The sequence below is a fragment of the Corylus avellana genome, chromosome 2 (assembly GCF_965113065.1).
Source record: "Corylus avellana chromosome 2, dhCorAvel1.hap1.2, whole genome shotgun sequence".
Taxonomy (NCBI): Eukaryota; Viridiplantae; Streptophyta; class Magnoliopsida; order Fagales; family Betulaceae; genus Corylus; species Corylus avellana.
The window spans coordinates 4,489,684-4,517,533 of record NC_142491.1 but is presented as its reverse complement, the minus strand read 5'-3'; the positions used below and the strand labels follow the sequence as shown (position 1 = coordinate 4,517,533).

The window sequence follows — 27,850 nt, the reverse complement described above, 5'->3', positions numbered from 1 at the left end:
GTTTCTCTTGTTAGCTTAGACAAGTGTGCTTCTATTTTTCTGTGGTACCGCTAATTCTTGTTAGCTTAGACAAGAATTAGCGGTACCCAGTACTAATAGTTACTCCTCTTACAGAGTGATTTTTAATTGCTTTTTAATTCTTCTGCAGGGTTATTGAATGTGGCTGATCAGCAATTTGATTGAAGAAAACCCAGAAGCCTAATATGCAGGATATATTTGAATTCCATCCCTTAATTTTTTGTTGTCTTAATTTGCCTTTTGGGTCATATATATTTGAATTATGCATTTGATTCAAGAGTCAAGAGTTAGGACCATTGGCTGGCGTTTAAAGGTTCGCAGAGTGTCTAACAAAATTATCTTTAAAGTTTGTGCTTTTAATATAGTTTAAATTTTCCTGAAGCAACAATAGTTTAAGAGTTCAACAATTATAAGTTTCTTATGGTAAAGGGTTGTTGATGAAAATTATGTGTAACATAAACTCAAAATATTGTTGAAGTTACATGAAAAACAGGTGGAATTATACTTTGAGGTAGTTCTTAATGCATGGTATATTGCAAATGAAACGGCTCTTTCTCTTGCTGAGTACATTATAGTATCTAGTAGTTGCAAAAAAACAATTGTGATAGGTATACTTCATGAAATTGCAATGAAGTGTAATGCAGATGGTAAGTGCCTATTTTTCAAAAGTAATTGTAGTAGAATACGGTTAAGGTTAAAATACAGGGTATGGATTCTTTGAATCACTTACAAGTTACAACATTCTTCGATGTTTGTTAGTTGTTACACAAAAAGAATATTGAAAGTTACTTGAAGGTTTATTTACAACCATTTAGAAGAGAGGAAATATCCTTTGATGGCATTTGTTTCTAGTAAATATCCTTTGAAGGCCTCATCTTATATTCCTGTGTTTTAGTCAGATATGCCCAATTTGCAACACAAAGGTATTTGGCGTGGAATCAAGGCATTAAAGCATCAATTGGCAAAATTATTCAGAATCCAGAATTCTCTAATCCATCAAATTTTTTTTTTTTGGGGGTACTTTTTTGTTTTGGGAATGGGGGGGGGGGGGGGGGGGGGGGGGGGTGGTGTTAGGAAAAACTATATATTTAATGATTCCTATTTGACTTGACATTGGTAAATAGACTAATATTATACAAAAATAATATCAAAGGATTCGTCAAAGTTATAATTCTTTAAATATAAATAATACCAAGATGACTTTGCCAGCTACAACTATAAAAGTTTTAAGCACTTTTTAATTTATTGTTTAAAATCTATTAATTTTAAAATGTGTCATGCCACCTAGGATTAAAATGGCAAAAAGATGGACTTTTTAATGAAGCCAAACATTTCTCTTATATTGATAGTTTTCTCACCATAGAATTAAGCAAAACCTTAAGCAGCCTGAGCTAGATATCTATCATACACAGAATCATAATTGAAATTCCATCCACCTCCATTAAACTCATTTATATGCAGGACAAAAGATTTTATTTATCTACAATTAACTTAATTCATTAAATGATGAAAATTCAATATTCATGAAAGTTTTGAAGTTGAGATTGAGACTATTGATACTTAAAGAGCAACCACACCTGGCTAATTAATGCTGACAAACTACTTTGGGGCCGGCTAGGAGAACTGCTTTTATATTGCAAAATCCAAGGGATGAATTAATTGTGTTTTGTTTCCTATAATTGAGATATATATTCAATCAGCTTATTTGGTGATCCTCATAATAACTTTTTTGAAGTATCATTTTGTATATATGCAAACCTCATCAGATCTGATACACAAAAAGCTGATATATGGTATAGAATTACCTAAATCCAGATTATGCATTTGTTTCAAGAGTGCTTAGGACCATTGGCTGGCTTTAAAGGTTGGCAGATAACAAATTTATGTTTATGATTGAGAATTTAGAAATAAATACATTTTTGGGGCAAGTGGAATTTTAGTAAAAAATTTAAAATGAGTGTATGAAATTACCATTCAAACTTGGTTGGTGCTTTGGATTTTGGTGTTTCTTTAGTAGGATACGATTGTAGTATAACTATTATCGAAATCATAATAGATAGAAGTCGGAGCACATTAATTGTGTGCTGTTTTTTTAGGAATTACTTGACTTAAGTGAGGCTGTTGGAACTCAAAGTCTAGAAAAGCAAACCAAAATTGGAAACCAATACTGCAAAATAAAGTTGCACATCTCTAATAAAAACAATACAAGGGGACTGCACAAATTGTTCATTTTAGGAAAGACAGAAAACAACACATTAGCAACAAAAGAACAAACAACTCTTCCGCATGGCGGGTATTTCAGGTAGCACCAGCATTTTGAACCATCTGCAAGTATCGAAGATGAAGAAATAATAATTAGAGATGTGTACCTATAGAGCAAAACTTCTTATTAATCCAACTATTGTCCTAGTGAGAATCAACAATAAAGAATATTTTCCCCATCAATTAAAATAGAATTTAATAATTTATGTATCTATTTGGATGCAAAACTTTCTTAGAAATAAAAATAATTGAACGAGCAGTAAAACATGTCTCTTTAAATTCATAATCCGGATTAGTTTGTCCATGGAAATAGACTGTTAGGATAATCCCTTCTACTTATTCTCCTAGCTAGAAAACTAAATGAATGAACAATATTAATCCAGTTACAACATGGATGCAAACTTTATCAAGGGATCAAAATCCAGTTACATACCTATTTTTGGAGGGTCTTAGTGATTGGTAAAGTCTGTAATAACCTGCCACAACCTAATTAGTAATGAAAAACTCAATATTCGGAGGCCTCCTCTCTCTCTACGTGGTTGCTTGGACAATTGAACAAACACCTGTGATCCAATTGTGCAAACCCATAAACCCATAAAAAATAGCAACGTTCAGCAAACCCAAAGCCAATTTAGACCCAAAAAACAAATAAAATGAATGAACATTAGGATAATCCATTCTACTTATTCTTCTAGAAAATTAAATGAAGAATATTATCAATCCTTTTACTGAATATGATAAATGTTCCTTAGTATGGCTGCTGTCACAACATGGATGCCAACATTAACAAATAATCAAAATCAAGTTTCATACCTATGATTGGTAAAATATATAATAACCAGCAATACGCCAATTAGTAATGAAAAACTCAATATTTGGAGGCCTCCTTTCTCTTCGTGGTCGATTGGACATTTTATCAAACACCTGTGATCCTGTTGTGCAAACCCAAAAGCAATAGCAACATTCAGCAAACCCAACGCCAACATTTAGACAAAAAAAAAAAGAAGCAGAAGAAGAAGATAATGAACAAGTGTTGTTGGGAAGAAGATAGGCAGTCCATGATTCCAACCATTATGGGTGATAGATGAACATCCCATCAATATGTAAAAGAAATGATGTGGAAATAAACTGACCTTGGATTCTTGAAACTTGACTTGCATATAAACGAAACTCCGATTCACTGACTCTCCTCTTCTAGTTTGTAGATGGATTTATTATCAATCATAACACGAGGGATGTGGGCTATCTTGAACCACTCTGGTCCTTTGTAGCTTTTTATCAACAGAGGACACTTCTGAATATGAAGTTCCAGGAGTGAGAGAGGCAGTCCATCCTCTGGAAAGGACGTGAGCTTTTCACAGTTGCGGATATAAAGATACGTGAGTGAAGGAGAGAGGCCAAACTTTGGAAATGACGTGAAGTTTTTGCAATCAAGGATAGAAAGACTCGTGAGTGAGGGAGGCAGTCCAACCTCTGGAAAGGACGTGAGCTTTTTGCAATTATAGATAGAAAGCCTCGTGAGTGAGGGAGGCAGTCCAACCTCTGGAAAGGACGTGAGCTCTATGCAACCATTGATAGAAAGACTCGTGAGTAAGGGAGGCAGGCCATCCTGGCAAAAGGATGTGAGCTTTACACACCAATTGATACTCAATTGTTCAAGAGAGGCGAGGAATTGAAAGCATTTGGAAGAGACGCATTCCAGATCCGGGAAGCTTTGAATGCTGAGGCTCGTTAGAGAGGCAGGTAGCATCACCTCTGGAAAGGACACTAGATGCGAAGAGTCACTATGAATTACAAGTTTTTTAAGAGAGGTAAGCTTAGACAATTCCCCCTCAAAAGTGTCATAGATAGAAAGTGATGTTAGGTTGGTGGGGAAACCTACTTCCGGAAATGATAAAATGCTTGGACAATACCATATTGTCAATTTTTGAAGAGAGGTGAGGTTGTGTATGAAGTTGGGCAGGGCTTGGATTTTAAAACAGCTCTCAATCGTAAGTGCTTTCAAGTTGGTAGGGAGCAGCCCGTTGTCTGGGAAGGAATCAAGAATGGGACAATGGTCAATAAAAAAAATGATCTAGATGGCTGAGCTTGTGTATGCCCATGGGTAAGGATTTAAGGTTATTACAATCGGAGATCTGAATGACTTCAAGAGACGAGTTCTCATGGAAGCTCTTCGCTATCGACTCCAACTTATCACAATAATCAATTGTGAGGCATTTAAGTGTTGCTGGTAATTCTCCACTTGACGTTAAGGATTTGAGGGATGGACAATCCCTAATTTCCAAGTACTCAAGAAGAGATTTGGTGCACCACCAAAATTTGTTGATATCATCCCCATCCACCAAAATCTGCATGTTGTCGCATGACTCTATCCTTAGCTGCTTTAGAGTTGGAGGTAGTTGCCCTATTGCAAAGTGAGTCAATGAACTACACCAACAAATATAAACCTCCTCAAGATGCATGCTGTTGTCCATCATTGCCTTGGGTAAAGATTCCAATGCCTTGCACCCTGTGATCTGGATTTTTCCTAGTTTGGATGGGAGATGTTGTAGTAATTCCACGTCATTTAACCGCAAATTTGTCAACTCCTCACAGTCAAAAATAGTTAAATCTTCAACATTTGTCAGTCCTCCCATAGTGAACTCTTCTATTTGACATGTGAATTCTGAAATTGTTGAAAGAGATGATAACACTAGTGACTTGAAGTCAACCTTATTTCCACTTACAACACCTTTGGATCCCCCAATTTCTAGCTCGCAAAGCTTTGGAAAGCTGGAAATTGAAACCAACAACTTCCTACTTCTATCTATGACAATATTTTCTAATAAAGGAAGGTTGTTTGGCAACTTACCCATTAGTTTTGGACACTGTGTAATAGAAAGCTTACGCAATTTTGGGAATTCTCCACAAGGACTCCAATTCTCCCACTCCTGCATATCATGAAAATGCAAAGTTTCCAAGGATCTAAAAGGTTGTGAGCAATCTTCCCCATAAAACTCGCGACCAATATTTTTCACACTGCCCATTCCATTAATGAAAACCTCTTTGAGTGATGGTAATTTGCCCACCGCGGGCAATGATGTGCACTTTGAACAACTTTCAATCTTCAAGAGTACCATATTAGAAAATGAAGGAGCTCTTAACCACATTGGAAATTCTGTACCACCATAGTTGCTGATGGTGAGCTCTTTCAAACCCTCGTGAGGTTTTAGCATGTTAAGTACCTCTAATTCATGTGCTCTGCCGTTTGACTCATCCATGTTCTCACTCCATTCAAATGACACCCCAGAGAGATTTTTCTTTTCAAATAGCCTAGCATCCCTTGCATCCTCATGATTAATCACATTTTCCAATCTGGAAATGCAAAGTGTATCTCGAAGATGCAACAAAGGCCCTAACAATTTTACCCCGGAACAACTATCTTTTCCAACAATTAAATGAGGCAATGTCTGGAGACAAATTAATTTACTCATTTGCGGAGGCATTCCTTCCAATGCATGTGCTCCTCCAATGTTGAGATGTCGTAGGTTGAGTAGGTTTCCAAACGTTGAAGGAAATTTCTTCAGAGAAGAACAATACTCCAATATCAATGTCTGTAAATTGTAAAGAGTGCCTACTGTTTCGGGCAAGCTTCTTATTTGAGTGCGAGAAAGGTCGAGGAACCTTAGATGCTTTAAATTACCAATCAATTTTGGTAGCTCATATATGTTGTATCCTTTCAAAGAGAGCACCCTTAGGCGTCTTAATTTTGGCAACAATTCAAAAGGAACTTTATGAGTCAAGAACCATCCCATTGAACTTGGGAGGAAGGTTCGTAAACATGTGAGATCATAAAAAACCTCAAACTTTTGAATGCCATCAAATAGACCTCTCAAGTAAGACGAATGTCGAGCCTTTCTAGAAGGTTTCCTTCCATTATTACCCCCAACTTTATCTTCCATTCTAAAGCATATATCTCCTGCAACATGTTGAGCCAAATCATTGATGAGGTCATGCATCACAAATCTTGATTCATCGTTGAACGATCGTTGGAAAAATGACCTCGACAATAGATTACGAAAATCCTCCCTGCCAGAATCTTCCATTTGCTTTCTCCCTTCCGGTGGCTTAATCAAACCTTCTGCCATCCATAGTAGAACCAACTCTTTCTCCTCAAATTCGTAGTCCTTGGGGAGTATTGAACAATACGCAAAGCACCTCTTCAAATGTGAAGGGAGATGGTAATAACTTAACATAAGAGCTGGTGCAATTTCATTTTTCACTTCTGTTATATCCCATAAATTGCTATTCAACACATCTTCCCACTCATCACGATCTACTTTACTGCGTAAGACGCCTCCGAGTACTTTTGCTGCCAGAGGAGAGCCCCTACACCTTCTAGCGAATTCCTCACCAATATCTTTCAGGTTTAGATATGCACTGAAGTCTCTTGTCGCCAATGCATGATGGGCCAATATGGACAAACAAATATCATTTGACAATTCATTCAAAGGGTAAGTTGGAATGGTACCCGCCTTTGATGAAACTCCACGATTGCGAGTAGTGATGAGAATCGTACTTCCCGGAGCCCCTGCTTCAAAAGGAGCACGCAGACGAGTCCAATCCTGGTAGTTCTCATTCCATAGATCATCCAAAACCACTAGGAACTTCTTCCCTCTTAGATTCGCCTTCAGTTTCTCTTGCAACCAACTTAGATCCTTACCCTCACAATTTTCAGAGGAGAAAAATTGTAGAGCTGTTTTGGTCACCCTAACAGCATCAAAATCTTCGGAAACACAACTCCATGCTTTGAGCTCAAAAAAGCTTTGCACTTGTTCATCATTGTACACAAGCTGAGCAAGAGTAGTCTTACCCATACCCCCCATGCCAATTATAGGAAGCACAGAGAGTTGAGCATCACTACGTTTTTCGCCCACCAAAAATTGAAGTAGAGCCTCTTTATCTTTTTCCCTGCCAAAAACATGAGCTTCGGTCACTACAGAAGTTGGGGCCACTGTCTGACTTCTTGTGGATGACCTCCTACCAACATTTTCACTCAATTTCAGATCATCTTTTTGCTGCACCATCTCGTTGAATCGAGCAATGATCCCCTCCATCTCTGACCCCAGCCTGGTGTTGGTCAAAACAGCACTTAGAGTGAAACCAGTTATGAAAGAAGCAAACTTGCGTTTGCGTCCCTTACTTGTGGTGGCCTGATCATCTCCTCCCATCACCTTGCGTCGCAGAGCTTCCGTTGCACACTCATCCAGTACGTCGTCCGCATCATAAGCCAAGTCTCTGAGATCATTGAGCCACTTTTTCACCGCCACGCGATTTTCTTGCTTCTCCTCGGCATCATCAAGCACTGCTTCGATTTTGGACAACATTTTGCTCAACTTGTCCACCTTTTCTTCAAGTCCCTCCCGGCGAAAAAAGTTGAGCAACTCAAGAGACGCCAGACGGTCAAACAGGACTCCGAGGAACGCAGAAAAGACGGCCTCTGCCATTTTTTCCTAAAAGAATCAAGAAAGACGATAAAATGTGTAGAGCCAAGCACTCTCAAAGCAGAAGTAATTGGTTTCTTCTGTGAAAGCTTGATGAGAATCTTGAGTGGTACTCTTAAAACTTGTTTTACTCCAAGACAAGTCAAATTGCTTTGACGAACATGGGTTGTTTGTGGGACCCTTGCTGGCTGTTTGGTGTAAAAGCATAAGATAAGACTGTTCAGTAAAGAAGAGAATAAACCTTACAAGAAAATATAATAAAAGAGAATAAAAACATTCTAAAAAAAAAAAAAAAAACTATTAAGAAAAATATTGATACAAATATAAAATATTCTAGCAACTTCTTAGTTTTTTTGTTGGCAGCTAACAACTTCTTAGTTGTGATATAATATAAAAATAAAAATAATTTTGTGTATTTTGTATTTTGAATTATTTGTTAATACTACTTTACTTTTTTTTGTAAATATATATATATATATATATATATATATATATATATACCTTAAAAAACATGGGCAAATGAATCAATCCATTGTTCCTTTACCGTGTGTAAACTTGTATGTGTAAGAGTGGGTACATCATTACCATTTCGTAAATAAAAAATGTGATTTTAAATTAAATCATATAAAATAAATCGTTTGATTGACTAGGGGGTCGATGTGTGGTGTGGATTCTCTCTTCTTTTGTGTTATCTCACTTTTCAGACTACGGATAGAACAAAGAAAGATTAATAATGTGTGACACGTTAGCAAGTCCATCACTCCACTTGCCCACCCGTTTCCAATTACTTTTCTCCCTCCTTCGTGTCCTTTAATTAATTATAAGTCATCAATTATTTTGGTTTTATAGAGAAAGGTAGGTGTACATAACTGCGAGAGTCAGTAATATTAGAAGAAAGACAATTAAATTTGTAATAGATGATTATTGATGTCATTTTTAAAATTGATATAACTTTTAAAATTATCACTAAATTTGTGATGAATGATTATTGAATTTTGATATGATAATAGTTTTAAAAATTCACATAAACTTTGAAAATATACAAGGAGAACAGTAAATTGATTATTTTTATGTTTGTTTCTCTATAAAGTTTCTTTGTATTGAAATATAATAGGTATCACATCAACAAGATTTTATGTTTTAATTCATTTGAATATTTTATTGGATTTTTTTTTTCATTTTTGTGATTTACTTGGATTTTCTAGCATTTTTTGAAAGTGTTGAAGAGATTTATTTGATTGCATTAAATATTGAGTGAAATATGTGTTTTATTTTAATGTTTTGATAATCAGAATTCAAGTTTTCTTCTTGCTATTTTTTTTTTCTTTTATACTTTTCATTAAGTACATGTTTAGTACACTTCAAAAAAGAAAAAGTACATATTCAGTAATGTGCTGATGTATAACATTTAGTATGTATTTTCATTAAAAGAGGTGTGATATTTTTTTGCATACACCTATTTTAACTTATAGCGAAAAGTAAGATGTGATGCGTTTAAGTTTTTGAAATTAAATTATAATGAAGAATCCTGCGCATAGCGCGGATTATGTGCTAGTATTCATAATTTTTATATTTTTAATCTCTAATTAGGAGAAAAATAAATGGTATTGTCTTGCGTAAAAACATTGGACGGGTGAGATTGTTTGATTCTGTTTTAGTTGGCTGTCTTTGTTTGATTATGATAAAAGAAAAAAAGAAAAAAGCCTATTTAATTATCATCTACATTTTGTTTTGTTCATTTAACTCATTATATATATACAGTGTTATATCGTTAAATTTATTAAATATGTAAAATTTAATTAAGATCATAAAATAATATGATGATACGTACCCACTACCCCATGTAGAGGAATTTACTTAGAAGTTTCTCTTCAACGAAAGAATAGTATTAGTTGGTCTGTGAGGATTATTCAAACTAGAGAGTACATATATTTTATGAGTTTTTTATTTTTTTATTTTTATTTATTCTCTTTCTTATCTCTTGTCCATTTTCGTTGTTAGTCCCACAGCTTTAATAGTAAATTTGTAAAAGAAATGGATAAAGAAAATGACACCATCACATACTGAAAAATCTATTTTTCAATTTTGAATACAATATTTATTTTTTAAAAGAAGTTCACATACTCCTCTTAACTGCGACAATGTCTCATAAAATATTTAAAAATTGATAATATCTCTCAATGGCAATTTACCTCTTGGAGAAAGAGTAGGGTTGTAGAGATTAGTAGAAAGCTTTAGAGTGGGGCTCGAAGAAAGCGAAAGTGAAAGGGAAAACACTCTTTGTCGAAGGCAATCACTGTGCATGTTACTTGTAGCCGAGTTTACCTTAGAGAGTGAGATCGATATTGTTGTTTTTGCTTTCTTTGCTTTTTCGGTTTTTATCTATTATTCGCATACGAGGTAATTGTCATTTTGGCTTTCAAATTGTAATTTGTGCTTCTAATAAATATAAAAGGCATTATCTATAGTTAAACAGTATTATTCAAATCATACCTGCTAATCATTTTGCCATAAATTACAAATTCAATAAACATAAACAAAAAAGATATCCAAAATTCAAAACATAAAAAATATAAATTAAGTCTAATTGTACTACATTCATAAGTGGATGTTGATGGCAACGGATCTATGACACACTATGAATCCAAATTAGCATCCCAACAAGTACAAATCATGAACAAATTAAATATAAGTAAAATACGAAAAAATAATAACTTTCATTACTAACGAATTTCTAAGTAAAAGAAAGAGATGTTCAGCCCTTGAATTTGAAGCTTAAATATATATTAAATAATATATATATATAAAGGGGAATCGCATCCCCATATCCTAAAAATGCTATCCGCATCTACATGTGCCGATAATAGATGTGGGTGGTTATTATCGGATTGCATTTTCATCTAAGCTCAATAAAACATTGGTGAGTAGCAAAATGCTACATGACTTACAAGTATACATTTTTTACTTGACATTAAAAATCATTATTATATTTAAAATTTAATTATAATTTTCAATTTTATGCTAAGAGAATGCCTAGCATATTTTATGAGTATAGCATTACACATTGAAACCGATGTCTCGAGTTTGGACGGATGAGGTTGTTTGATTAATTGATTATGGTACCGAGGAGTAGGTGCCCACTTTTTGTTTGTGTACAAGAATAATTCAGAGAAATTTACAAGAAGTTTCCTTTGTTCAACCAAAGATATTGTATTAGTTGGCTCTAGTTTGTCGTGTGATGAGGATTATAAGAAGTATTAGTTGGCGGTAGTTGGTGTGAGAGGATTATTCAGAGTAGCTAGAGAGCAAATATATATAATATATTATAGAGATGACATATTATTTAAAAAGTTTATTATAAAATTTTGAATAAAAAAGTTTATTTTTAATAGGGAACCAAGAAAGATTCCACTCCCAAATACGTCCATGAAAGTAAGTCCATCAACTCCAATTGCCCATCTCTTTCTCCTTTAATTATAATTCATCTATTATCAATCGACCTCCACTTGCACAAGATGTGTCCTTTATTCATAATTTATCCATTCAATATTACTTTTATGTCCACTTGCACAATAATATATATATATATATATATATATATATATAAAAGATAAAAATGTAATTTTCAACATTTACTTTTAACATTTACTTCACACAAATAATATGCTCAATCGGAGGCTAGATGTTTGATTCTGTAAATGCATGTTTGTATGTATTGAAATTGTTGGTTTGGAGTTCTTTTGTTAAACAACGCCATCTGAGAAATTTTTTTTTGGTGTTTGTGTATATATATAGGTTCTCTCTAGAATATAGTGTATTTTCCCCATCAAATTAAATTGCGGCCATAAGATTGAATGTCGTTTAATTTTCCTTTTTATTTATGCATCCAGGAAAGTGCATATACTGGTCAATGAATATGAACTAATACAAATTTGGATTTTCTGGTCCGGGGAGTTCTTCGTATTTTATATGGTCCTTATGAGCTGAATGATCATTTAGCAAGAACGGAGGTCGGCAGGAGTGGCTAGGAATACCTTTCGTGGGTGATGCATCAAAATTACAGTTCATTATACACTACAAACAAAGAAAAGAGGAGTAGGTGCCCACTTTTTGTTTGTATACAAACAAGAAAAATTGAGAGGAATTTACAGAGAAGTTTCCTCTTTTCAACCAAAGATCGATGTATTAATTAATTAGTTGGCATTAGTCTGTCGTATGAAGATTATTAAAAGTATTAGTTAGTGGTAGATGGCGTGAGAGGATTATTCAAAGTAGAGAGCAAATATATATTATATAGGTGACATATTGAATAGTTTATTATAAACTTTTTGAATAATAAAGTTTATTTTTGATAGGTAACCAAGAAAGATTCCACTCCCAAATAACTTTCCATCAAGTCCGATTGCCCAGCTGTTTCTCAATTTTTTTTTTTTATTGGCTGTTTCTCCTTTATATATATATATATATAACAATCTTTAGTTATATATAATTCATGTATAAATCAAGACTTTTTACCGGCCTCCACTTGCACAAGATGTGTACTTTCTTCATAATTTATCTATTCCATATTACTTTTATGTCCACCTGCACAATAATATATATCGATATACAGGATTTGAAGTTGAAGCTGGGTCTCCACAATAATATATATTTACCTTTTTCTGGACAAATAACAAAGATTTAAAAAAAAAAAAAAAAAAAACTATACTTTTTATCTTACCTTTGCCTCTTCACAGAAGATTTACTGTCATCAAATGTTAGAGAGACATTACAATAAAGTCATAGTTCCCTTTTAGTTTTAAAAAAGAAGGTGACAAATTGAGAGAAAGATAAATGTAGTTTCTCCTTTTTCTTTGTTGAGGACATTAAGTGAGTTGTAGGCAATGAAAGGACTCTATTATAATGTGATGTGAGCTCCAGAAGTCGTATGTTACTTCTTTTTTTTTTTTTTTCATTTTAGCTACTAACATTTTGCTACCAACTCCAGCAGACTATTTATTTCATTATCTAGTTTCTTTAAATATTAAAAAAAATTACAGTTTACCCTCTTAAAGTTGACAGCATTTTTCAATTTGAACACTAAAATTTTAATTTTTGCAATCCACCCCCTAAAGTATCAAATTTTTGCAATTTAACCAATTATATCCAAAACTTCTCATATTGCCCCCAATTTTTATTTTTATTTTTTAAAATTCGGGGTAGCTACGGCCATCTAGCAATTCAGCCCCAAATTTATTTATTTTTCATAAAAAATAAAAAAATAAAAAAAAAAATTAGCAACAATATGAGAATTTTAAGATAATATTGGTCGAATTGAAAAAAATTGGAACTTTGTGAGGGTAGATTGCAAAAATTAAAACTTTGGTATTTAAATTGAAAAACGATGTCAACTTTGAGGGATAAACTGTAATTTTTCCTAAATACTATTTTTCAATGTTTCTTTTATTATTTTTTTAACTCTCTGTTTTCTTCTTTCTCTCTCTCTTCTCCAACCATGTTTTATCAGCAACCATGACCGTAGAACCCAAAACTATAATGAACCAAAATGTCCTCAAATTAACAAAATCTATTCACCCAATCGGTTGTATGGGGAACCTAGTGAGAAAAATCATCCCAAAAGAAATTTTCCTTCAACACCAATTTTTGATAAACGGAAATTAGCATAAAATTGGTACTAAAGCTTCATATACTTTCGGCATAAACCTAAAATTAGGCTTCAAGACCGAAAATCAACCCAAACCCCCATGGCTTGCCTCTGCAACTCTCTCTTCCTTCTCCTCTCTCTCCCTCCACACCACCAAATCCACTCCACTCAAGTAGCCGAAATGAAGGTTGAACCATGGGTATTGGCACATCTTTTGTGATAAAAGCTTTGCTTCCAAGTCTGGATGTTTACAAACAGTTGGCTTACAAAATCCTTAGCATGGGGGGGAAGTCTGAGAGAGAAAGAGAGAAGAGAGAAAAATTAAACAATAAAAAGTAATCCTTGAGAAAGAATAAAATAATCATCTAATGTGCTATTCCCGGTAGCAAAATGTCCCCTTAGAGCATCTCCATCTTTGTAGCTAAAATTGAGATATTAGTTACATTTAGCTATTTTTGTCTATTTTTTTGCTCCAACAGAATAACTTTATATTAGCTATTATACCTTAACTGCTACAGTGAATAGCTTCATACAAATAGCAATCATGAATAAATTAAATGTAAGTAAAACATGAAAAAATAATAACCTTCATTTCTAACGAACTTCTAAGTACAAGAAAGAGATATCCAATTCTTGAATATATAAAGAGAAATCTCATCTGCATACCCTAAAAATACTATCCGCATTTACATATGTGGATAACAGATGCGGGTGATTATTATTTATTTGCATTTTCATCTCTGCTCAATAAGACATTGGTGAATAACAAAATTTAAAATTTAATGATAATTTTCAATGTTACGCCTGTAGCATATTTTAGGAGTATAGCTTTACACATTGAAACCGATGTCACCAAGTTTGGATGGATGAGATTGTTTGATTAATTGATTATGGTACTGAGGAGTAGGTGCCCACTTTTTGTTTGTCTACAAGAAAAATTCAGAGAAATTTACAAAGAAGTTTAATTTCCTCCTTTCAACCAAAGATGTTGTATTAGTCGGCTCTAGTTTGTCGTATGATGAGAATTATTAAAAGTATTAGTTGGCGGTAGTTGGCGTGAGAGGATTATTCAAAGTAGAGAGCAAATATATATATACATAATATATTATAGAGATGACATATTAATTGGGGTGAAGTAAAATAGCACGCCAGTGCAATTTTTTTTTTTTTTTGCATTAAAATATTAAAAAAAAAAATTCCTGCATGGCGTGCTAAGTATGCCGTGTGCTCTGAATCACGACTCTATTAATTGAATAGTTTATTATAAAATTTTTGAATAATAAAGTTTATTTTTGAAAGGGAACGCCACCCCCAATTACGTCCATGAAAGTAATCAAGTCCATCAACTCCAATTGCGCCCATCTCTTTCTCCTTTAATTATAATTCATCTATTCATCAAGACTTTTACCTCCACAAGCACAAGATGTGTCCTTTATTCATAATTTATCTATTCAATATTACTTTTATGTCCACTTGCACAATAATACATATAGATGCACAGCATTTGATAGTTGTAACTTGTAGGTGGGCCTGCAATTTTTTTTCTGGACAAATAACAAACATCAACACCGCCCCCCCCCCCCAAAAAAAAAAAAACTATACATTTTATCTCACTATTTGCCTCTACACAGAAGATTTACTATCGTAAAATTTTAGTGGAATTAAAGTGAGATAAATGTGTGGTGTATAGTGTTACTCAAATTTTAAAAAAGTAAATAGAGTAATATTATAAACTACATTTTTATCACACAATTATTCAACAATGCTTACATGACAGTTTTAACCAACTTTTTAACCAATTATTGTTAAAAATAAAAAATAAAAAATAAAAAAAATCAATGGTCAAAACTGACAAATCAACATTAATAAATAGTTATAAGATAAAAAGGTAAAGGTTGGTTGAAACTCACATGTCAACATTGTTAAATAGTTGTCGGATAAAAATATAATTTTTAACATTTACTTCACGCAATAATAAGCTCAATTGGAGGCTAGATGTTTGATTCACAAAAATCCATTTCCGTCAGGCATGGTGGTTGGAGTTTTCCTGTATATCTGTTGGAAATGCGTGTTTGTATGCATTGAAATTGTTGATTTGGAGTTCTTTTGTTAATGTATTCAACAACGCCGCCATCTGTGAGAAATTTGTTTGGTGTTTGTATATATAGCTAGGTTCTCTCTAGAATATAATGTATTTTCCTCATCAAATTAAATTGCTGTCATAAGATTAAATGTTGTTTTCTTTTTTATTTTATGCATCCAGGAAAGTACATACCACTGGTCAATGAATATAAACTCATACAAATTTGGATTTTCTGGTCTGGAGAGTTCTTTGTATTATGGTCCTTATGAGCTGAATGATCATTTAGCAAGAACGGAGGTCGGCAGGAGCGGCTGGGAATACCCTTCGTGATGTCAAATAGAACTAAAATTGCTGTGACAACATATGACGGTAAACAAAAACTAAAAAATTATTCCCCGGGTGATTATTAAAAGTATTAGTTGGCGGTCGTTGGCGTGAGAGGATTGTTCAAAGTAGCTAGAGAGCAAATATATATATATATATATATATATATATATATATATATATATATATGCGAGATATTGAATAGTTTATTATTAAATGTTTGAATAATGCGAGATAATGAAGTTTATTCTGGACAAATAACAAAGGTAAAAAAAATAAAAAATAAAAAAATTAATGCCAAATATTTTTGGGTAAGTTATAATCCTTTAAATATAAATAATACCAAGATGACTTTGCCAGCTACAACTACATATAAAAGTTCTAAGCACATTATATTAATAGTTTTCTCACCATAAAATTAAGCAAAACCTTAAGTAGCCTGAGCTAGATATCTATCATACACAGAGTCATAATTGAAATTCCATCCACCTCTATTAAACTCATTTATGTGCAGCACAAAAGATTTTGTTTATCTACAATTAACTTAATTCATTAAATGATGAAAATTCAATATTCATGAAAGTTTTGAAGTTGAGATTGAGACTATTGGAACAGGATCCTCTTCAGTTCGATCTGGGGTGGCCGAAGCCACCCCTTGTCCCAGAGGAGGTGGCCGAGCCACCCCAAAGGCTCTTGGGGGTGGTTCGGCCACCCCCCTTTTGCAAGATGGGGGTGGCCGAACCACCCCCATAGGCCATGGGGGTGGTTCGGCCACTCCCTGGTCGGCCACCGTAGGCCACCCCCTTCTTTTTTTTTCTTCTTTTTTTATTAATTTGTTTTTAATTTAAAATAATATTTTATTATTATTTTTATTAGTGGGATATGTGTCCCATTTATAGCTATAAGATTTTTGAGAAAAAATCTTGACCATAAACTGGATATTCTCCAGTCCATAATGAACTGGAAAGGATCCTGTTCCGAGACTATTGATACTTAAAGAGCAACCACACCTGGCTAATTAATGCTGACGAAGTACTTTGGGAGCTGGGCTAGGAGAACTGCTTTTATATTGCAAAATCCAAGGGATGAATTAATTGTGTTTTGTTTCCTATAATTGAGATATTTGTGATATTGAGATATATATTCAATCAGCTTAATTATTTGGTAATCCTCATAATAACTTTTTTGAAGTATCATTTTGTATATATGCAAACCTCATCAGATCTGATACACAAAAAGCTGATATATGGTATAGAATTACCTAAATCCAGATTATGCATTTGTTTCAAGCTGAGTTAGGACCATTGGCTGGCTTTTAAAGGTTGGCAGATAACAAATTTTATGTTTGTGATTGAGAATTTAGAAATAAATACATTTTTGGGGCAAGTGGAATTTTAGTAAAAAATTTAAAATGAGTGTATGAAATTACCATTCAAACTTGGTTGGTGCTTTGGATTTTGGCGTTTCTTTAGTAGGATACGATTGTAGTATAACTACTATCGAAATCATAATGGATAGAAGTCGGAGCACATTAATTGTGTGCTGTTTTTCAGGAATTACTTGACTTAATTAGGTGAGGTAGTTGGAACTCAAATTGTCGTGGTCGATCTTTGGTAGGAGCTTATGATCAGTTTGCTTCCAACTTCAAAGTATAATTTTGAAAGTATCCCTATACCTATGATTTGAAAACGCAAATTTTAGCAAGTTTAATTTTTATTTATTCCACAAATTTTAGCAAATTTAATTTTTATTGATGGCAAATTTAATTTTATTAGTTGAATAAGCCTTACTGTCAAGATTGTAAAGAAGAATATCCCTTTCATACCTTTGTTATTTTATTTTCTAATTGTCACATACTCAGACTTTATCTATTTGCTCTCATTCACTTAAATCTCCAAAAGTATTTGCAAACAAATAAGCAAAAATTCTTTTGTTTTGAACAATATAATTCAAAGAGTTTAGGAGAAGTAAAGAAGGGCAAGCCCTTTGTTTATTTGATTGAGTAGTACTCTTATGCAGATAAACATTGTAAAACCACTAACCAAAAAAAAAAAAATCACCAAAAATTAAAATGTCCTTAATGCATCTCTTGGTTACTGAGAAAACAATACAAAGAGGGGGGAAAAAAGAACTAGAAAAACAAACCAAAATTGCACACCTCTAATATGCAGGACAACATAAGTTGTTCATTTTAGGAAAGACAGAAAACAACACATTAGCAACAAAAGAACAAACAACACTTCCACATGGCGGGTATTTCAGGTAGTACCAGCATTTTGAACCATCTGCAAGCAAGCATCAAAGATGGAGAAATAATCATTTGAGGTGTGCAAATAGAGCAAAACTTCGTACTATTGTCCTAATGAGAATCAACAATGAAGAATATTTTCTGGATCAATTAAAATAGAATATAGTAATTTATGTATCTATTTGGATGCAAAACTTTCTTAGAAATCATAATAATTGAATGAGCAGCCTTTATATTCATAATCCGGATTAGTTTGTTCATGGAAATACAACGTTAGGATAATCCATTCTACTTATTCTTCTAGAAATTAAATTAAATGAATGAACATTATCAATCCAATTACTGAATATGATAAATGTTCCATTGTATGGCTGCAGTCACAACATGGATGCCAACGTTAACAAAGGATCAAAATCAAGTTGCATACCTATGATTGGTAAAATACGTAACGGCTAGCAATATGTTAATTAGTAGCGAAAAGCTCAATATTCGGAGGCCTCCTTTCTCTCTGGTCGCTTGGACATTTTATCAAACACCTGTGATCTTGTTCTGCAAACCCAAAAAGAATAGCAATGTTTAGCAAACCCAACACCAACATTTAGACAAAAAATTAAAAATAGAAGAAGAAGAAGAAGATAATCAAGAAGTGTTATTGAGAAAAAGATGGGCAGTCCGTGATTCCCCCATTATAGGTGATAGATGACCGTCCAATCAATATGTAAAATTAGAAAAGATGTGGCAATAAACGAAACTAACCTTTGGATTTATTTCTTGATTCTTGACTTGAACATAAACGAAACTCGGATTCACCGACTCTCCTCTTCCGGTTTATAGAAGGATGAATGATCAATCACAATGTAAGGGATGTGGGCTATCTTGAACCACTCTCGCCCTTTGCAGCGTTCTATCAACAGAGGACAATCGCCAATATGAAGTTGCAGGAGTGAGAGAGGCAGTCCATCCTCTGGAAAGGACGTGAGCTTTATACAGTAGTTGATATCAAGATATGTGAGTGAGGACGAGAGGCCAAACTTTGGAAATGACGTGAGCTTTTTGCAAGTAGAGATAGAAAGACTTGCAAGTGAGGGAGGCAGACCATCCTCTGGAAAGGATGTGAAATTTTTGCATTCAACAATAGAAAGACTCGTGAGTGAGGGAGGCAGTCCAACCTCTGGAAAGGACGTGAGATTTTGGCAATCATAGATAAAAAGACTCGTGAGTGAGAGAGGCAGGCCATCCTCTAAAAAGGACGTGAGCTTTTCACAATACATGATACTCAATTCTTTAAGAGAGGCGAGGAATCGAAAGCATTCCAAATCCGGGAAGTGTTGAATGGTGAGGCTCGTTAGAGAGGCAGGTAGCATCACCTCAGGGAAGGACACCAGATGCGAAGAGTCACCATGAATTACAAGTTCTTTAAGAGAGGTAAGCTCAGACAATTCCCACTCAAAAGTGGCCTCATTAAACGACGCCATCGTATAGATAGTAAGTGATCTTAGGTTCGTGGGGAAACCAGCTTCCGGAAATGATACAATGCTTGGACAATCCCATATTTTCAATACTTGAAGAGAGGTGAGGTTGTGTATGCAGTTGGGCAAGGCTTGCATTTTCTCACACCTGCCAATCGTAAGTGCTTTCAGGTTGGTAGGGAGTAGCCCGCTGTTCTGGAAGGAACCAAGAATTGGACATCCTATAATTAAAAAATGATGTAGATGGCTGAGGTTGTGTATGGCCATGGGTAATGATGTAAGGTTATTACAATTGGAGATCTCAATGACTTCAAGAGACGAGTTGTCATGGAAGCTCTTCGCTATCGACTCCAACTTACCACAACAATGAATTTTGAGGTGTTTTAAGTGTTGCAAGTAATTCTCCACTTGAGGTAAAGGATTTGAGGGATGAACAAGAGTAAATATGCAAGTACTCAAGAAGAGATTTGCTGCTACCGCATTTGTTGATATCATCTCCATCCACCAAAATCTGCATGTTGTTGCACCCCTCTATCGTTAGCCGCTTTAGAGTTGGAGGTAGTTGCCCTATTGCAAAGTGAGTCAACGAATTACAGAATGACATATAAACCTCCTCAAGATGCATGCTGTTGTTCATCATTGCCTTGGGTAAAGATTCCAAGGACTTGCAATTAAAGATCTTGATTTTTCTCAGTTTGGATGGCAAACTAAGTTGTAACTGCTCTTCTACTTCCTTTTCCTCCAAAGAAACTAGTTTAGAACAATCATGAATCTCCAGAACACCAAGATACAGGAGATGTTGTAGTAATCCCACATCATTTAATCGCAAATTTGTCAACTCCTCACAGTCTTCAATAGTTAAATATTCCACATTTGTCAATCCTCCCATAGTGAACTCTTCTATTTGACATGTGAATTCTGAAATTGTTGAAAGACATGTGAATCTTAGTGAGTTGAAGTCAACCTTATTTCCACGCACCACACCTTTGGATCCCCCAATTTCTAGCTTGCAAAGCTTTGGAAAGCTAGAAATTGAAACCAACAATTGCCTACATCTATCTATCACAACATTTTCTAATAAAGGAAGATGGTTTGGTAACTTACCCATCAGTTTTGGACACCGTTTAATAGAAAGCTTACACAGTTTTGGGAATTCTTCACAAGGAATCCAGTTCTCCCACTCCGGCATATCCTCAAAATGCAAAGTTTCCAAGGATCTAAAAGGTTGTGAGCAATATTCCCCATAAAACTCGCGACCAATATTTTTCAGACTGCCCATGCCTTTAATTAAAAGGTCTTTGAGTGATGGTAATTTGCCCACTGCAAGTAATGATGTGCACTTTGCACAACTTTCAATCTTCAAGAGTACCATATTAAAAAATGAACTCTTAACCACTTTGGAAATTCTGTACCACCATAGTTGTTGATGGTGAGCTCTTTCAAACCCTCATGAGGTTTTAGCATGCTAAGTACCTCTAATTCATGTGCTCTATCTTGTGACTCATCCATGTTCTGACTCCATTCAAATGACACCCTAGAGAGATTTTTCTTTTCAAATAACCTAGCATCCCTTGCATCCTCATTATTAATCACATTTTCCAATTTGGAAATGCAAAGTGTATCTCGAATATGCAACAAAGGCCCTAACAATTTTACCCCAGAACAACTACCTTTTCCAACAATTAAATGAGACAATGTCTGGAGACAAGTTAATTTACTGATTTGCGGAAGCATTCCTTCCAATGCATATGCTCCTCGAATGTTGAGATGCTGTAAGTTGAGTAGGTTTCCAAACGTTGAAGGTAATTTCTTTAGAGCATAACAACTCTCCAATATCAATGTTTGTAAATTGTAAAGAGTGCATAATGATTCAGGCAAGCTGCTTATGCAAGTGCGAGAAAGGTCGAAAAACCTTAGATGCTTTAAATCACCAATTAATTCTGGTAGCTCATATATGTTGTATCCATTCAAAGAGAGCACCCTTAGGCGTCTTAATTTTGGCAACAATTCAAAAGGAACAACATGAGTCGAGCAACGGTTGCCTGTATTTGGAACCATAAAAGGTAGAAAGGTTCGTAAACATTTGAGATCACGAAAAACCTCAAATTTTTGAATGCCATCACAATGACCACCCAAGTAAGACGAATGTCGAGCCTTTCTAGAAGGCTTCCTCCCATTATGACCCCCAACTATATCCTCCATTTTAAAGCATGTATCTCCAGCAACATGTTGAGCCAAATCATTAATGAGGTCATGCATCACAAATCTTGATTCATCCTTGAACGATAGTTGGAAGAATGATCTCGACAATAGATTGCGAAAATCCTCCCTACCCAAATCTTCTATTTGCTTTCTCCCATCTCGTGGCTTAATTAAACCTTCTGCCATCCATAGCTGAACCAATTGCTTCTCCTCAAATTCATAGTCCTTTGGGATTATTGAACAATATGCAAAGCACCTCTTCAAATTTGAAGGGAGATCGTGATAGCTCAACATCAGAGGTTGAGCAATTTCATTTTCCATTTCTGCTATATCCCATAGATTGCTATTCAATACTTCTTCCCACTCATGAAGATGCACTTTATTGTGTAAGACGCCCCCGAGTACTTTTGCTACCAAAGGAGAGCCTTTACACCTTCTAGCGAGTTCCTGACCAATATCTTTGAGGTTTAGATGTGCGATGAAGTCTGTTGTACCCAATGCATGATGGGCCAATATAGACAAACAAAAGTCATTTGACAAACCATTCAAAGGGAAAGCATCTAGAATATTGGTGGTACGAGTCTTTAATGCAACTTCATTGTTGCGAGTTGTGATTACAATTGCACTTCCTATAGCCCCTTCTTCAAAAGGAACACGTAGGAGAGTCCAGTCTTCGTAGTTCTTATTCCAAATATTATCCAGAACGACTAGAAACTTCTTCCCTTTCAGTTCCTTCTTTAGTTTGTTTTGCAACCAAGTTAGATCCTTGCCATCACAATTTTCAGAGGTGAGAGACTGTAAAATTGCTTTTGTCACCCCAACAACATCGAAAACTTGAGAAACATGAGCCCATGCTCGGGGCTTGAAAAATTCTTGCACTTTTTCGTCATTGTACACAAGCTGGGCAAGAGTAGTCTTACCCATACCCCCCATACCAATTATAGGAAGTACAGAGAGTTGAGCATTACTTCGTTTTTCACCCACCAAAAATTGAAGTAGAGCCTCTTTTTCTTTTTCCCTGCCATAAATATAAGCTTTGGTCACTTCAGAAGTTAGGGCCAGTGTCTCACCTGTTTTGTATGACCTCCTACCAACAGTTTCACTCAATTCCAGGTCATCTTTTAGCTTTACCATCTCGTTGAATCGATCAGTGATCTTCTCTATCTCCGATCCCAGCCTCATGTTGATCCGAACAGCAGTTGGAGTGAAGGAAGTACAACATGCAGGGATGAGCTTCCGAAGCTTGCTTGTGCTGGCTTGATCATCTCCTCCCGTCACCTTGCGTCGCAGAGCTTCCGTTGCAAACTCGTCCAGTATGTCATCTACATCGTAAGCCAAGTCTCTGAGATCATCCAGCCACTCTTTCACACCCTCCTTATCTTGCTTCTCGTCCGCATCATCTAGGACTGCCTGAATTCTTCTCAACGTTCTGCTCCAATTGTCCAGCTTTTTTACAAGTCCCTCTTGGTTCAAAAAGTTGAGGAACTCCGGAGAAGTCAGTCGGTTAAGTAGCGTTCCGAGGAATGCAGTGAGGAAAATCTCTCCCACTGGCATGGTTTTTTTTTGGAATAAATCAGGAAATGAACGATGCAAAGGATAGCCAAGCGCTCAAAGCAGAAAGTAATTGGTTTCTCTTGTGAAAAGCTTGATGATCACTAGTTGTCTCAAAACTTGTTACTCCAAGACAATTCAAATTGCTTTGACGAACATGGGCTGTTTGTGGGGCCCTTGCTGGCTTCTCTCCAATATGAATGCCTTCAATCTCTAATTAGGAGAAAAATAAATGTTCTCGTCTTTCGTAAAAGCATTGGACAGGCAAAGCTTCATAGTGGAGCTCAAAGAAAGCGAAAGTGAAAGACAAAACACTCTATAATAACTGAATTCGTCAAAGGCAATCACTGTGTTCATTGTAGCCGAGTTTACCTTCGAGAGTGAGATGCTGTTGTTCTTGCTTTCTTTGTCTTTTCAGTTTTTATATGTTATATGAGGTAATTGCTCTAATAAATATAAAAAATACATTATTTGTAGTTGCATGCATATTATTATTCAAATCATACTTATTAATCATTTTGCCATAAATTACAAATTCCGCAAACATAAACATAAAAAAATAAAATAAAATAAAAAAATAAAAACAAAAACAAAAACTATATACAAAATTCAAAACATAAAAAACACAAATTAAGTCTAAATGTAATACATTCATAAGTACTGGACGTATATGGCAACTGATCTATGACACACCATGAATCCAAATTAGCACCCCTATATATAAGGACCAATCATCAATAAATTAAATGCAAGTAATTATGAAAAAAGAATAACCTTCATTACTAACAAACTTTTAAGCAAGACAAAGAGATGTTCAGTCCTTGAATTTGAATCTTAAATATCTGTTAATATATTAACCGCCCTAAAATTACTAGCCGCATCTGCATATACGGATAGCAAATTATCCCTCCGCATTTTCACCCCTACTCAGTAAGACATTTGTGAGTAACAAAATGCTAATTATACTTACAAGTGCACATTTTATGATGTGACATTGAAAATCATCATTGTATGCAAAATTTAATATTCAAAATCTAATGATAATTTTCAATGTCACTTTGTAGTTAAAAATGCCTATAGCATATTTTATGAGTGTAGCATTACACCAGTGTCTCCAGTTTGGATGGATGAGATTGTTGATTAATTGATTATGGTACCTATCGAGGAGTATGTGCCCACTTTTTGTTTGTGCACAAGAAAAATTCAGAGAAATTTACAAAGAAGTTTCCTCTTTTCAACCAAAGATGTTGTATTAGTTGGCGTATGAAGATTATTAAAAGTGTTAGTTGGCGGTAGTTGGCGTGAGAGGATTATTCAAAGTAGAGAGCAAATATATATATATAATATACTATAGAGATGACATATTAATGGAAAAATTTATTATAAAACTTTTGAATAAAAAAGTTTATTTTTGATAGGGAACCAAGAAAGATTCCACTCCCAAATTCGTCAATCAAAGTAATTAAGTCCATCAAGTCCAATTGCATATCTCTTTCTCCTTTAATTATAATTCATCAATTCATAAAGACTTTTACCTCCACTTTCCCAAGATGTCTCCTTTATTCATAATTTATCTATTCAATATTACTTTTATATCCACTTGCAGAATAATACGTTTAGATGTACATGATTTGAAGTTGAAGGTGGATCTGCACAATAATATATATTTACCTTTTTTTTTTCTGGAGAAATAACAAACATCAAGCAAATATATATATATATATACCTTTTATCTCGCTTTTTGCCTCTACACAGAAAGATTTACTATGGTAAAATTTGAGTGGGATAAAAATTGAGATAAATGTGTGGTGTATACTGTTATTTAAATTTTTAAAAAGTAAATAGAATAATATTAGAAATTATATTTTTATCACACAATTATCCAACAATGCGAACGTGACAGTTTCAACCAACTCTTAGATCAATTATTGTTTAAAAAAAAAAAAAAATTCAATTGTGAGAACTGACACATCAACATTAATAAATAGTTGTAATTAAATAAAAAGTTAAAGGTTGGTTGAAACTCACATGTCAGCATTGTAAATAATTGTCGGATAAAAATGTAATTTTTAATATTTACTTCACGCAAATGATATGCTCAATCAGAGGCTAGATGTTTGATTCACAAAAATTCATTTCCGTCGGGCGTGGCGGTTGGAGTTTTCCTGTATATATGTTGGAAATGCGTGTTTGTATGTATTGAAATTGTTGGTTTGGAGTTCTTTTGTTAATATATTCAACAACGCCATCTGTGAGAAATTTGTTTGGTGTTTGTATATATAGCTAGATTCTCTCTAGAACATAATGTATTTTCCTCATCAAATTAAATTGCTATCATAAGATTAAATGTTGTTTTCTTTTTTATTTATGTACCCAGGAAAGTACATACTTGTCAATGAATATGAACTCATACAAATTTGGATTTTTTGGTCTGGTGAGTTCTTCGTATTATGGTCCTTACTCCTTATAAGCTGAATGATCAATTTAGCAACAACGGAAGTCGGCAGGAGTGGCTGGGAATACCCTTCGTGATGTCGAATAGAACTAAAATTGCTGTGACAACGTATGACAGTAAACAAAAACTAAAAAATTATTTCCCGGGTGATTATTAAAAGTATTACTTGGCGGTCGTTGGCGTGTGAGGATTATTCAAAGTAGCTAGAGAGCAAATATATATTGAATAGTTTATTATAAAATGTTTGAATAATGAAGTTTATTTTTGATAGGTAACCAAGAAAGATTCCACTCCCGAATAAGTCTATGAAAGTAAGTCCTCCATCAAGTCCAATTGCCCAGCAGTTTATCCTTCTTCTTCCTTTTTATTTTTATTTATTTTTATTTATTTTTTATTTTTTTAAGTTGTTTCTCCTTTAGTTATATATAATTCATGTATAAATCAAGACTTTTACCGACCTCCACTTGCACAAGATGTGTACTTTCTTCATAATTTATCTATTTAATATTACTTGAAAAAAAATATAAAAAAGCCTTCCAAATTATTAGCCGTTTCCGTTTTGGCTTCTAATGTTCAAAAAATGATAAAGTAGCATTCAAACTACCCAAAAGTTGCAATTTGGCCACTCCGTTAGTCAACATCGACAAATTGGGTGGAAAATGCAAAACGACGTCATTTTTTGAGGTTAATTAAGTTACTAAAATGCCATTTTGAAAAACAAAAATTCAATTAAAAAAATGCCTCCCCAAAAACGATGTCGTTTTGAGGAATTTTGGAAAAAAAAAAAAAAATCAATTTTAAAAATGCCTCGCAAAACAACGTCGTTTTTTTTTTTTCCCTCCTCCCTCAAAACGACGTCGTTTTTGGAGGGCATTTTTTTAATTGATTTTTTTTTTCAAAAGAACATTTTAGTAACTTAACCTAAAAAAAGACGTAGTTTTGAATTTTCTATCCTATTTAACGGTAATGACTTATGGAGTAGCCAAAATGCAACCGTTTAGTAGTTTGGGGGACTACTTTATCACTTTTTGAACATTAGGGGATTAAAACAGAAATGATTGGTAGTTAGAGGGTTTTTTTCTTTTTTATATTTTTCCCATATTACTTTTATGTCCACCTGCACAACAGGTTTTGAAGTTGAAGCTGGGTCTCCACAATGATATATATTTACCTTAAGCAGCGTGAGCTAGATATCTATCATACAGAGTTATAATTGAAATTCCATCCACCTCCATTCATTCATTTTACTTAGAACGATCATCAATAAAAATAAAAAAATTAAAAAAAAAAACATTAATATCATATATTACACTATTATCTTATTATACTAATGTGGCATTGCTAATTTATTATTGATTTTTTTTTCTTTTTTTTTTTTTGGTTTAATAATGCTAGATTTAAAGGTGAATTATATACTATCATAATAAAATAATAATGAGATAATGGTGAGGTATATATTAATAATCCAAAAAATGCAACTTGCCTAAAACAAATAGAAAAGGTAAATTATAGCATCCCACTAAATTCTAATAAACTCTTGCTTTTACATCAAAATCATGTGGTGATGTCCCGCCTACAACTACAAGTAGTGGACGTTTCACGAACATTATTTGATAGTGGGACTGAATTTCTTCTGTGTTTCTTTCCTTTCTTCTTTATCTTTGAACCAAGTAATTGCAATTTTGTATTTTGTTTTTTTTGTGTGATGATATTCTATTATTAAGAAGTAGAAGCACTTTCACTGGGCCTTGGCTTTACTGGATGAAATAAATTTGCTAGAAGTAGAAAAGTGTTCACCCCCTCCCTTCCAAACCCCCATGCATATTGATGCAGATCGTAGGTCCCCTGGAACTGCGATCGATCGCACATGTACTTGCGATCGATCGCAATTTCAGACACTTGCGCACCAAGCCTCTGGTTGTGCGATCGATCGCACTTGTACCTGCGATCGATCGCACACGGAGCTGCTTATGTTTTGTTTTCGCGTTTTAATTAGGTTTAGCCGTCTTTATTTCCTTGTTTTAGTAGGATTAGGGCTTTGGGAGTCAATATTTCGTTATTTTATTAGGTTTAGGGTTTTGGGGGTATTTATGTAATATTTTGTTATGTTT

The 27,850-nt window shown here is 34.2% G+C and overlaps 2 protein-coding genes across 2 annotated transcripts; both read right to left on the bottom strand.

Moving 5' to 3' along the window:
- Positions 1-3,122: 3,122 nt before the first annotated feature.
- LOC148587221 (putative disease resistance RPP13-like protein 1) lies at positions 3,123-7,870 on the bottom strand. Its single transcript, XM_088513064.1, is given in 4 exon segments — positions 3,123-3,212; positions 3,414-3,682; positions 3,752-4,343; positions 4,345-7,870. Coding segments are annotated over 3 exon segments (4,239 nt in total). The 5' UTR covers positions 7,767-7,870; the 3' UTR covers positions 3,123-3,212; positions 3,414-3,457.
- Positions 7,871-18,868: 10,998 nt separating this feature from the next.
- LOC148587220 (putative disease resistance RPP13-like protein 1) lies at positions 18,869-23,287 on the bottom strand. Its single transcript, XM_088513918.1, is given in 4 exon segments — positions 18,869-19,024; positions 19,232-19,909; positions 19,911-20,920; positions 20,923-23,287. Coding segments are annotated over 4 exon segments (4,209 nt in total).
- Between the last annotated feature and the right edge of the window lie 4,563 nt (positions 23,288-27,850).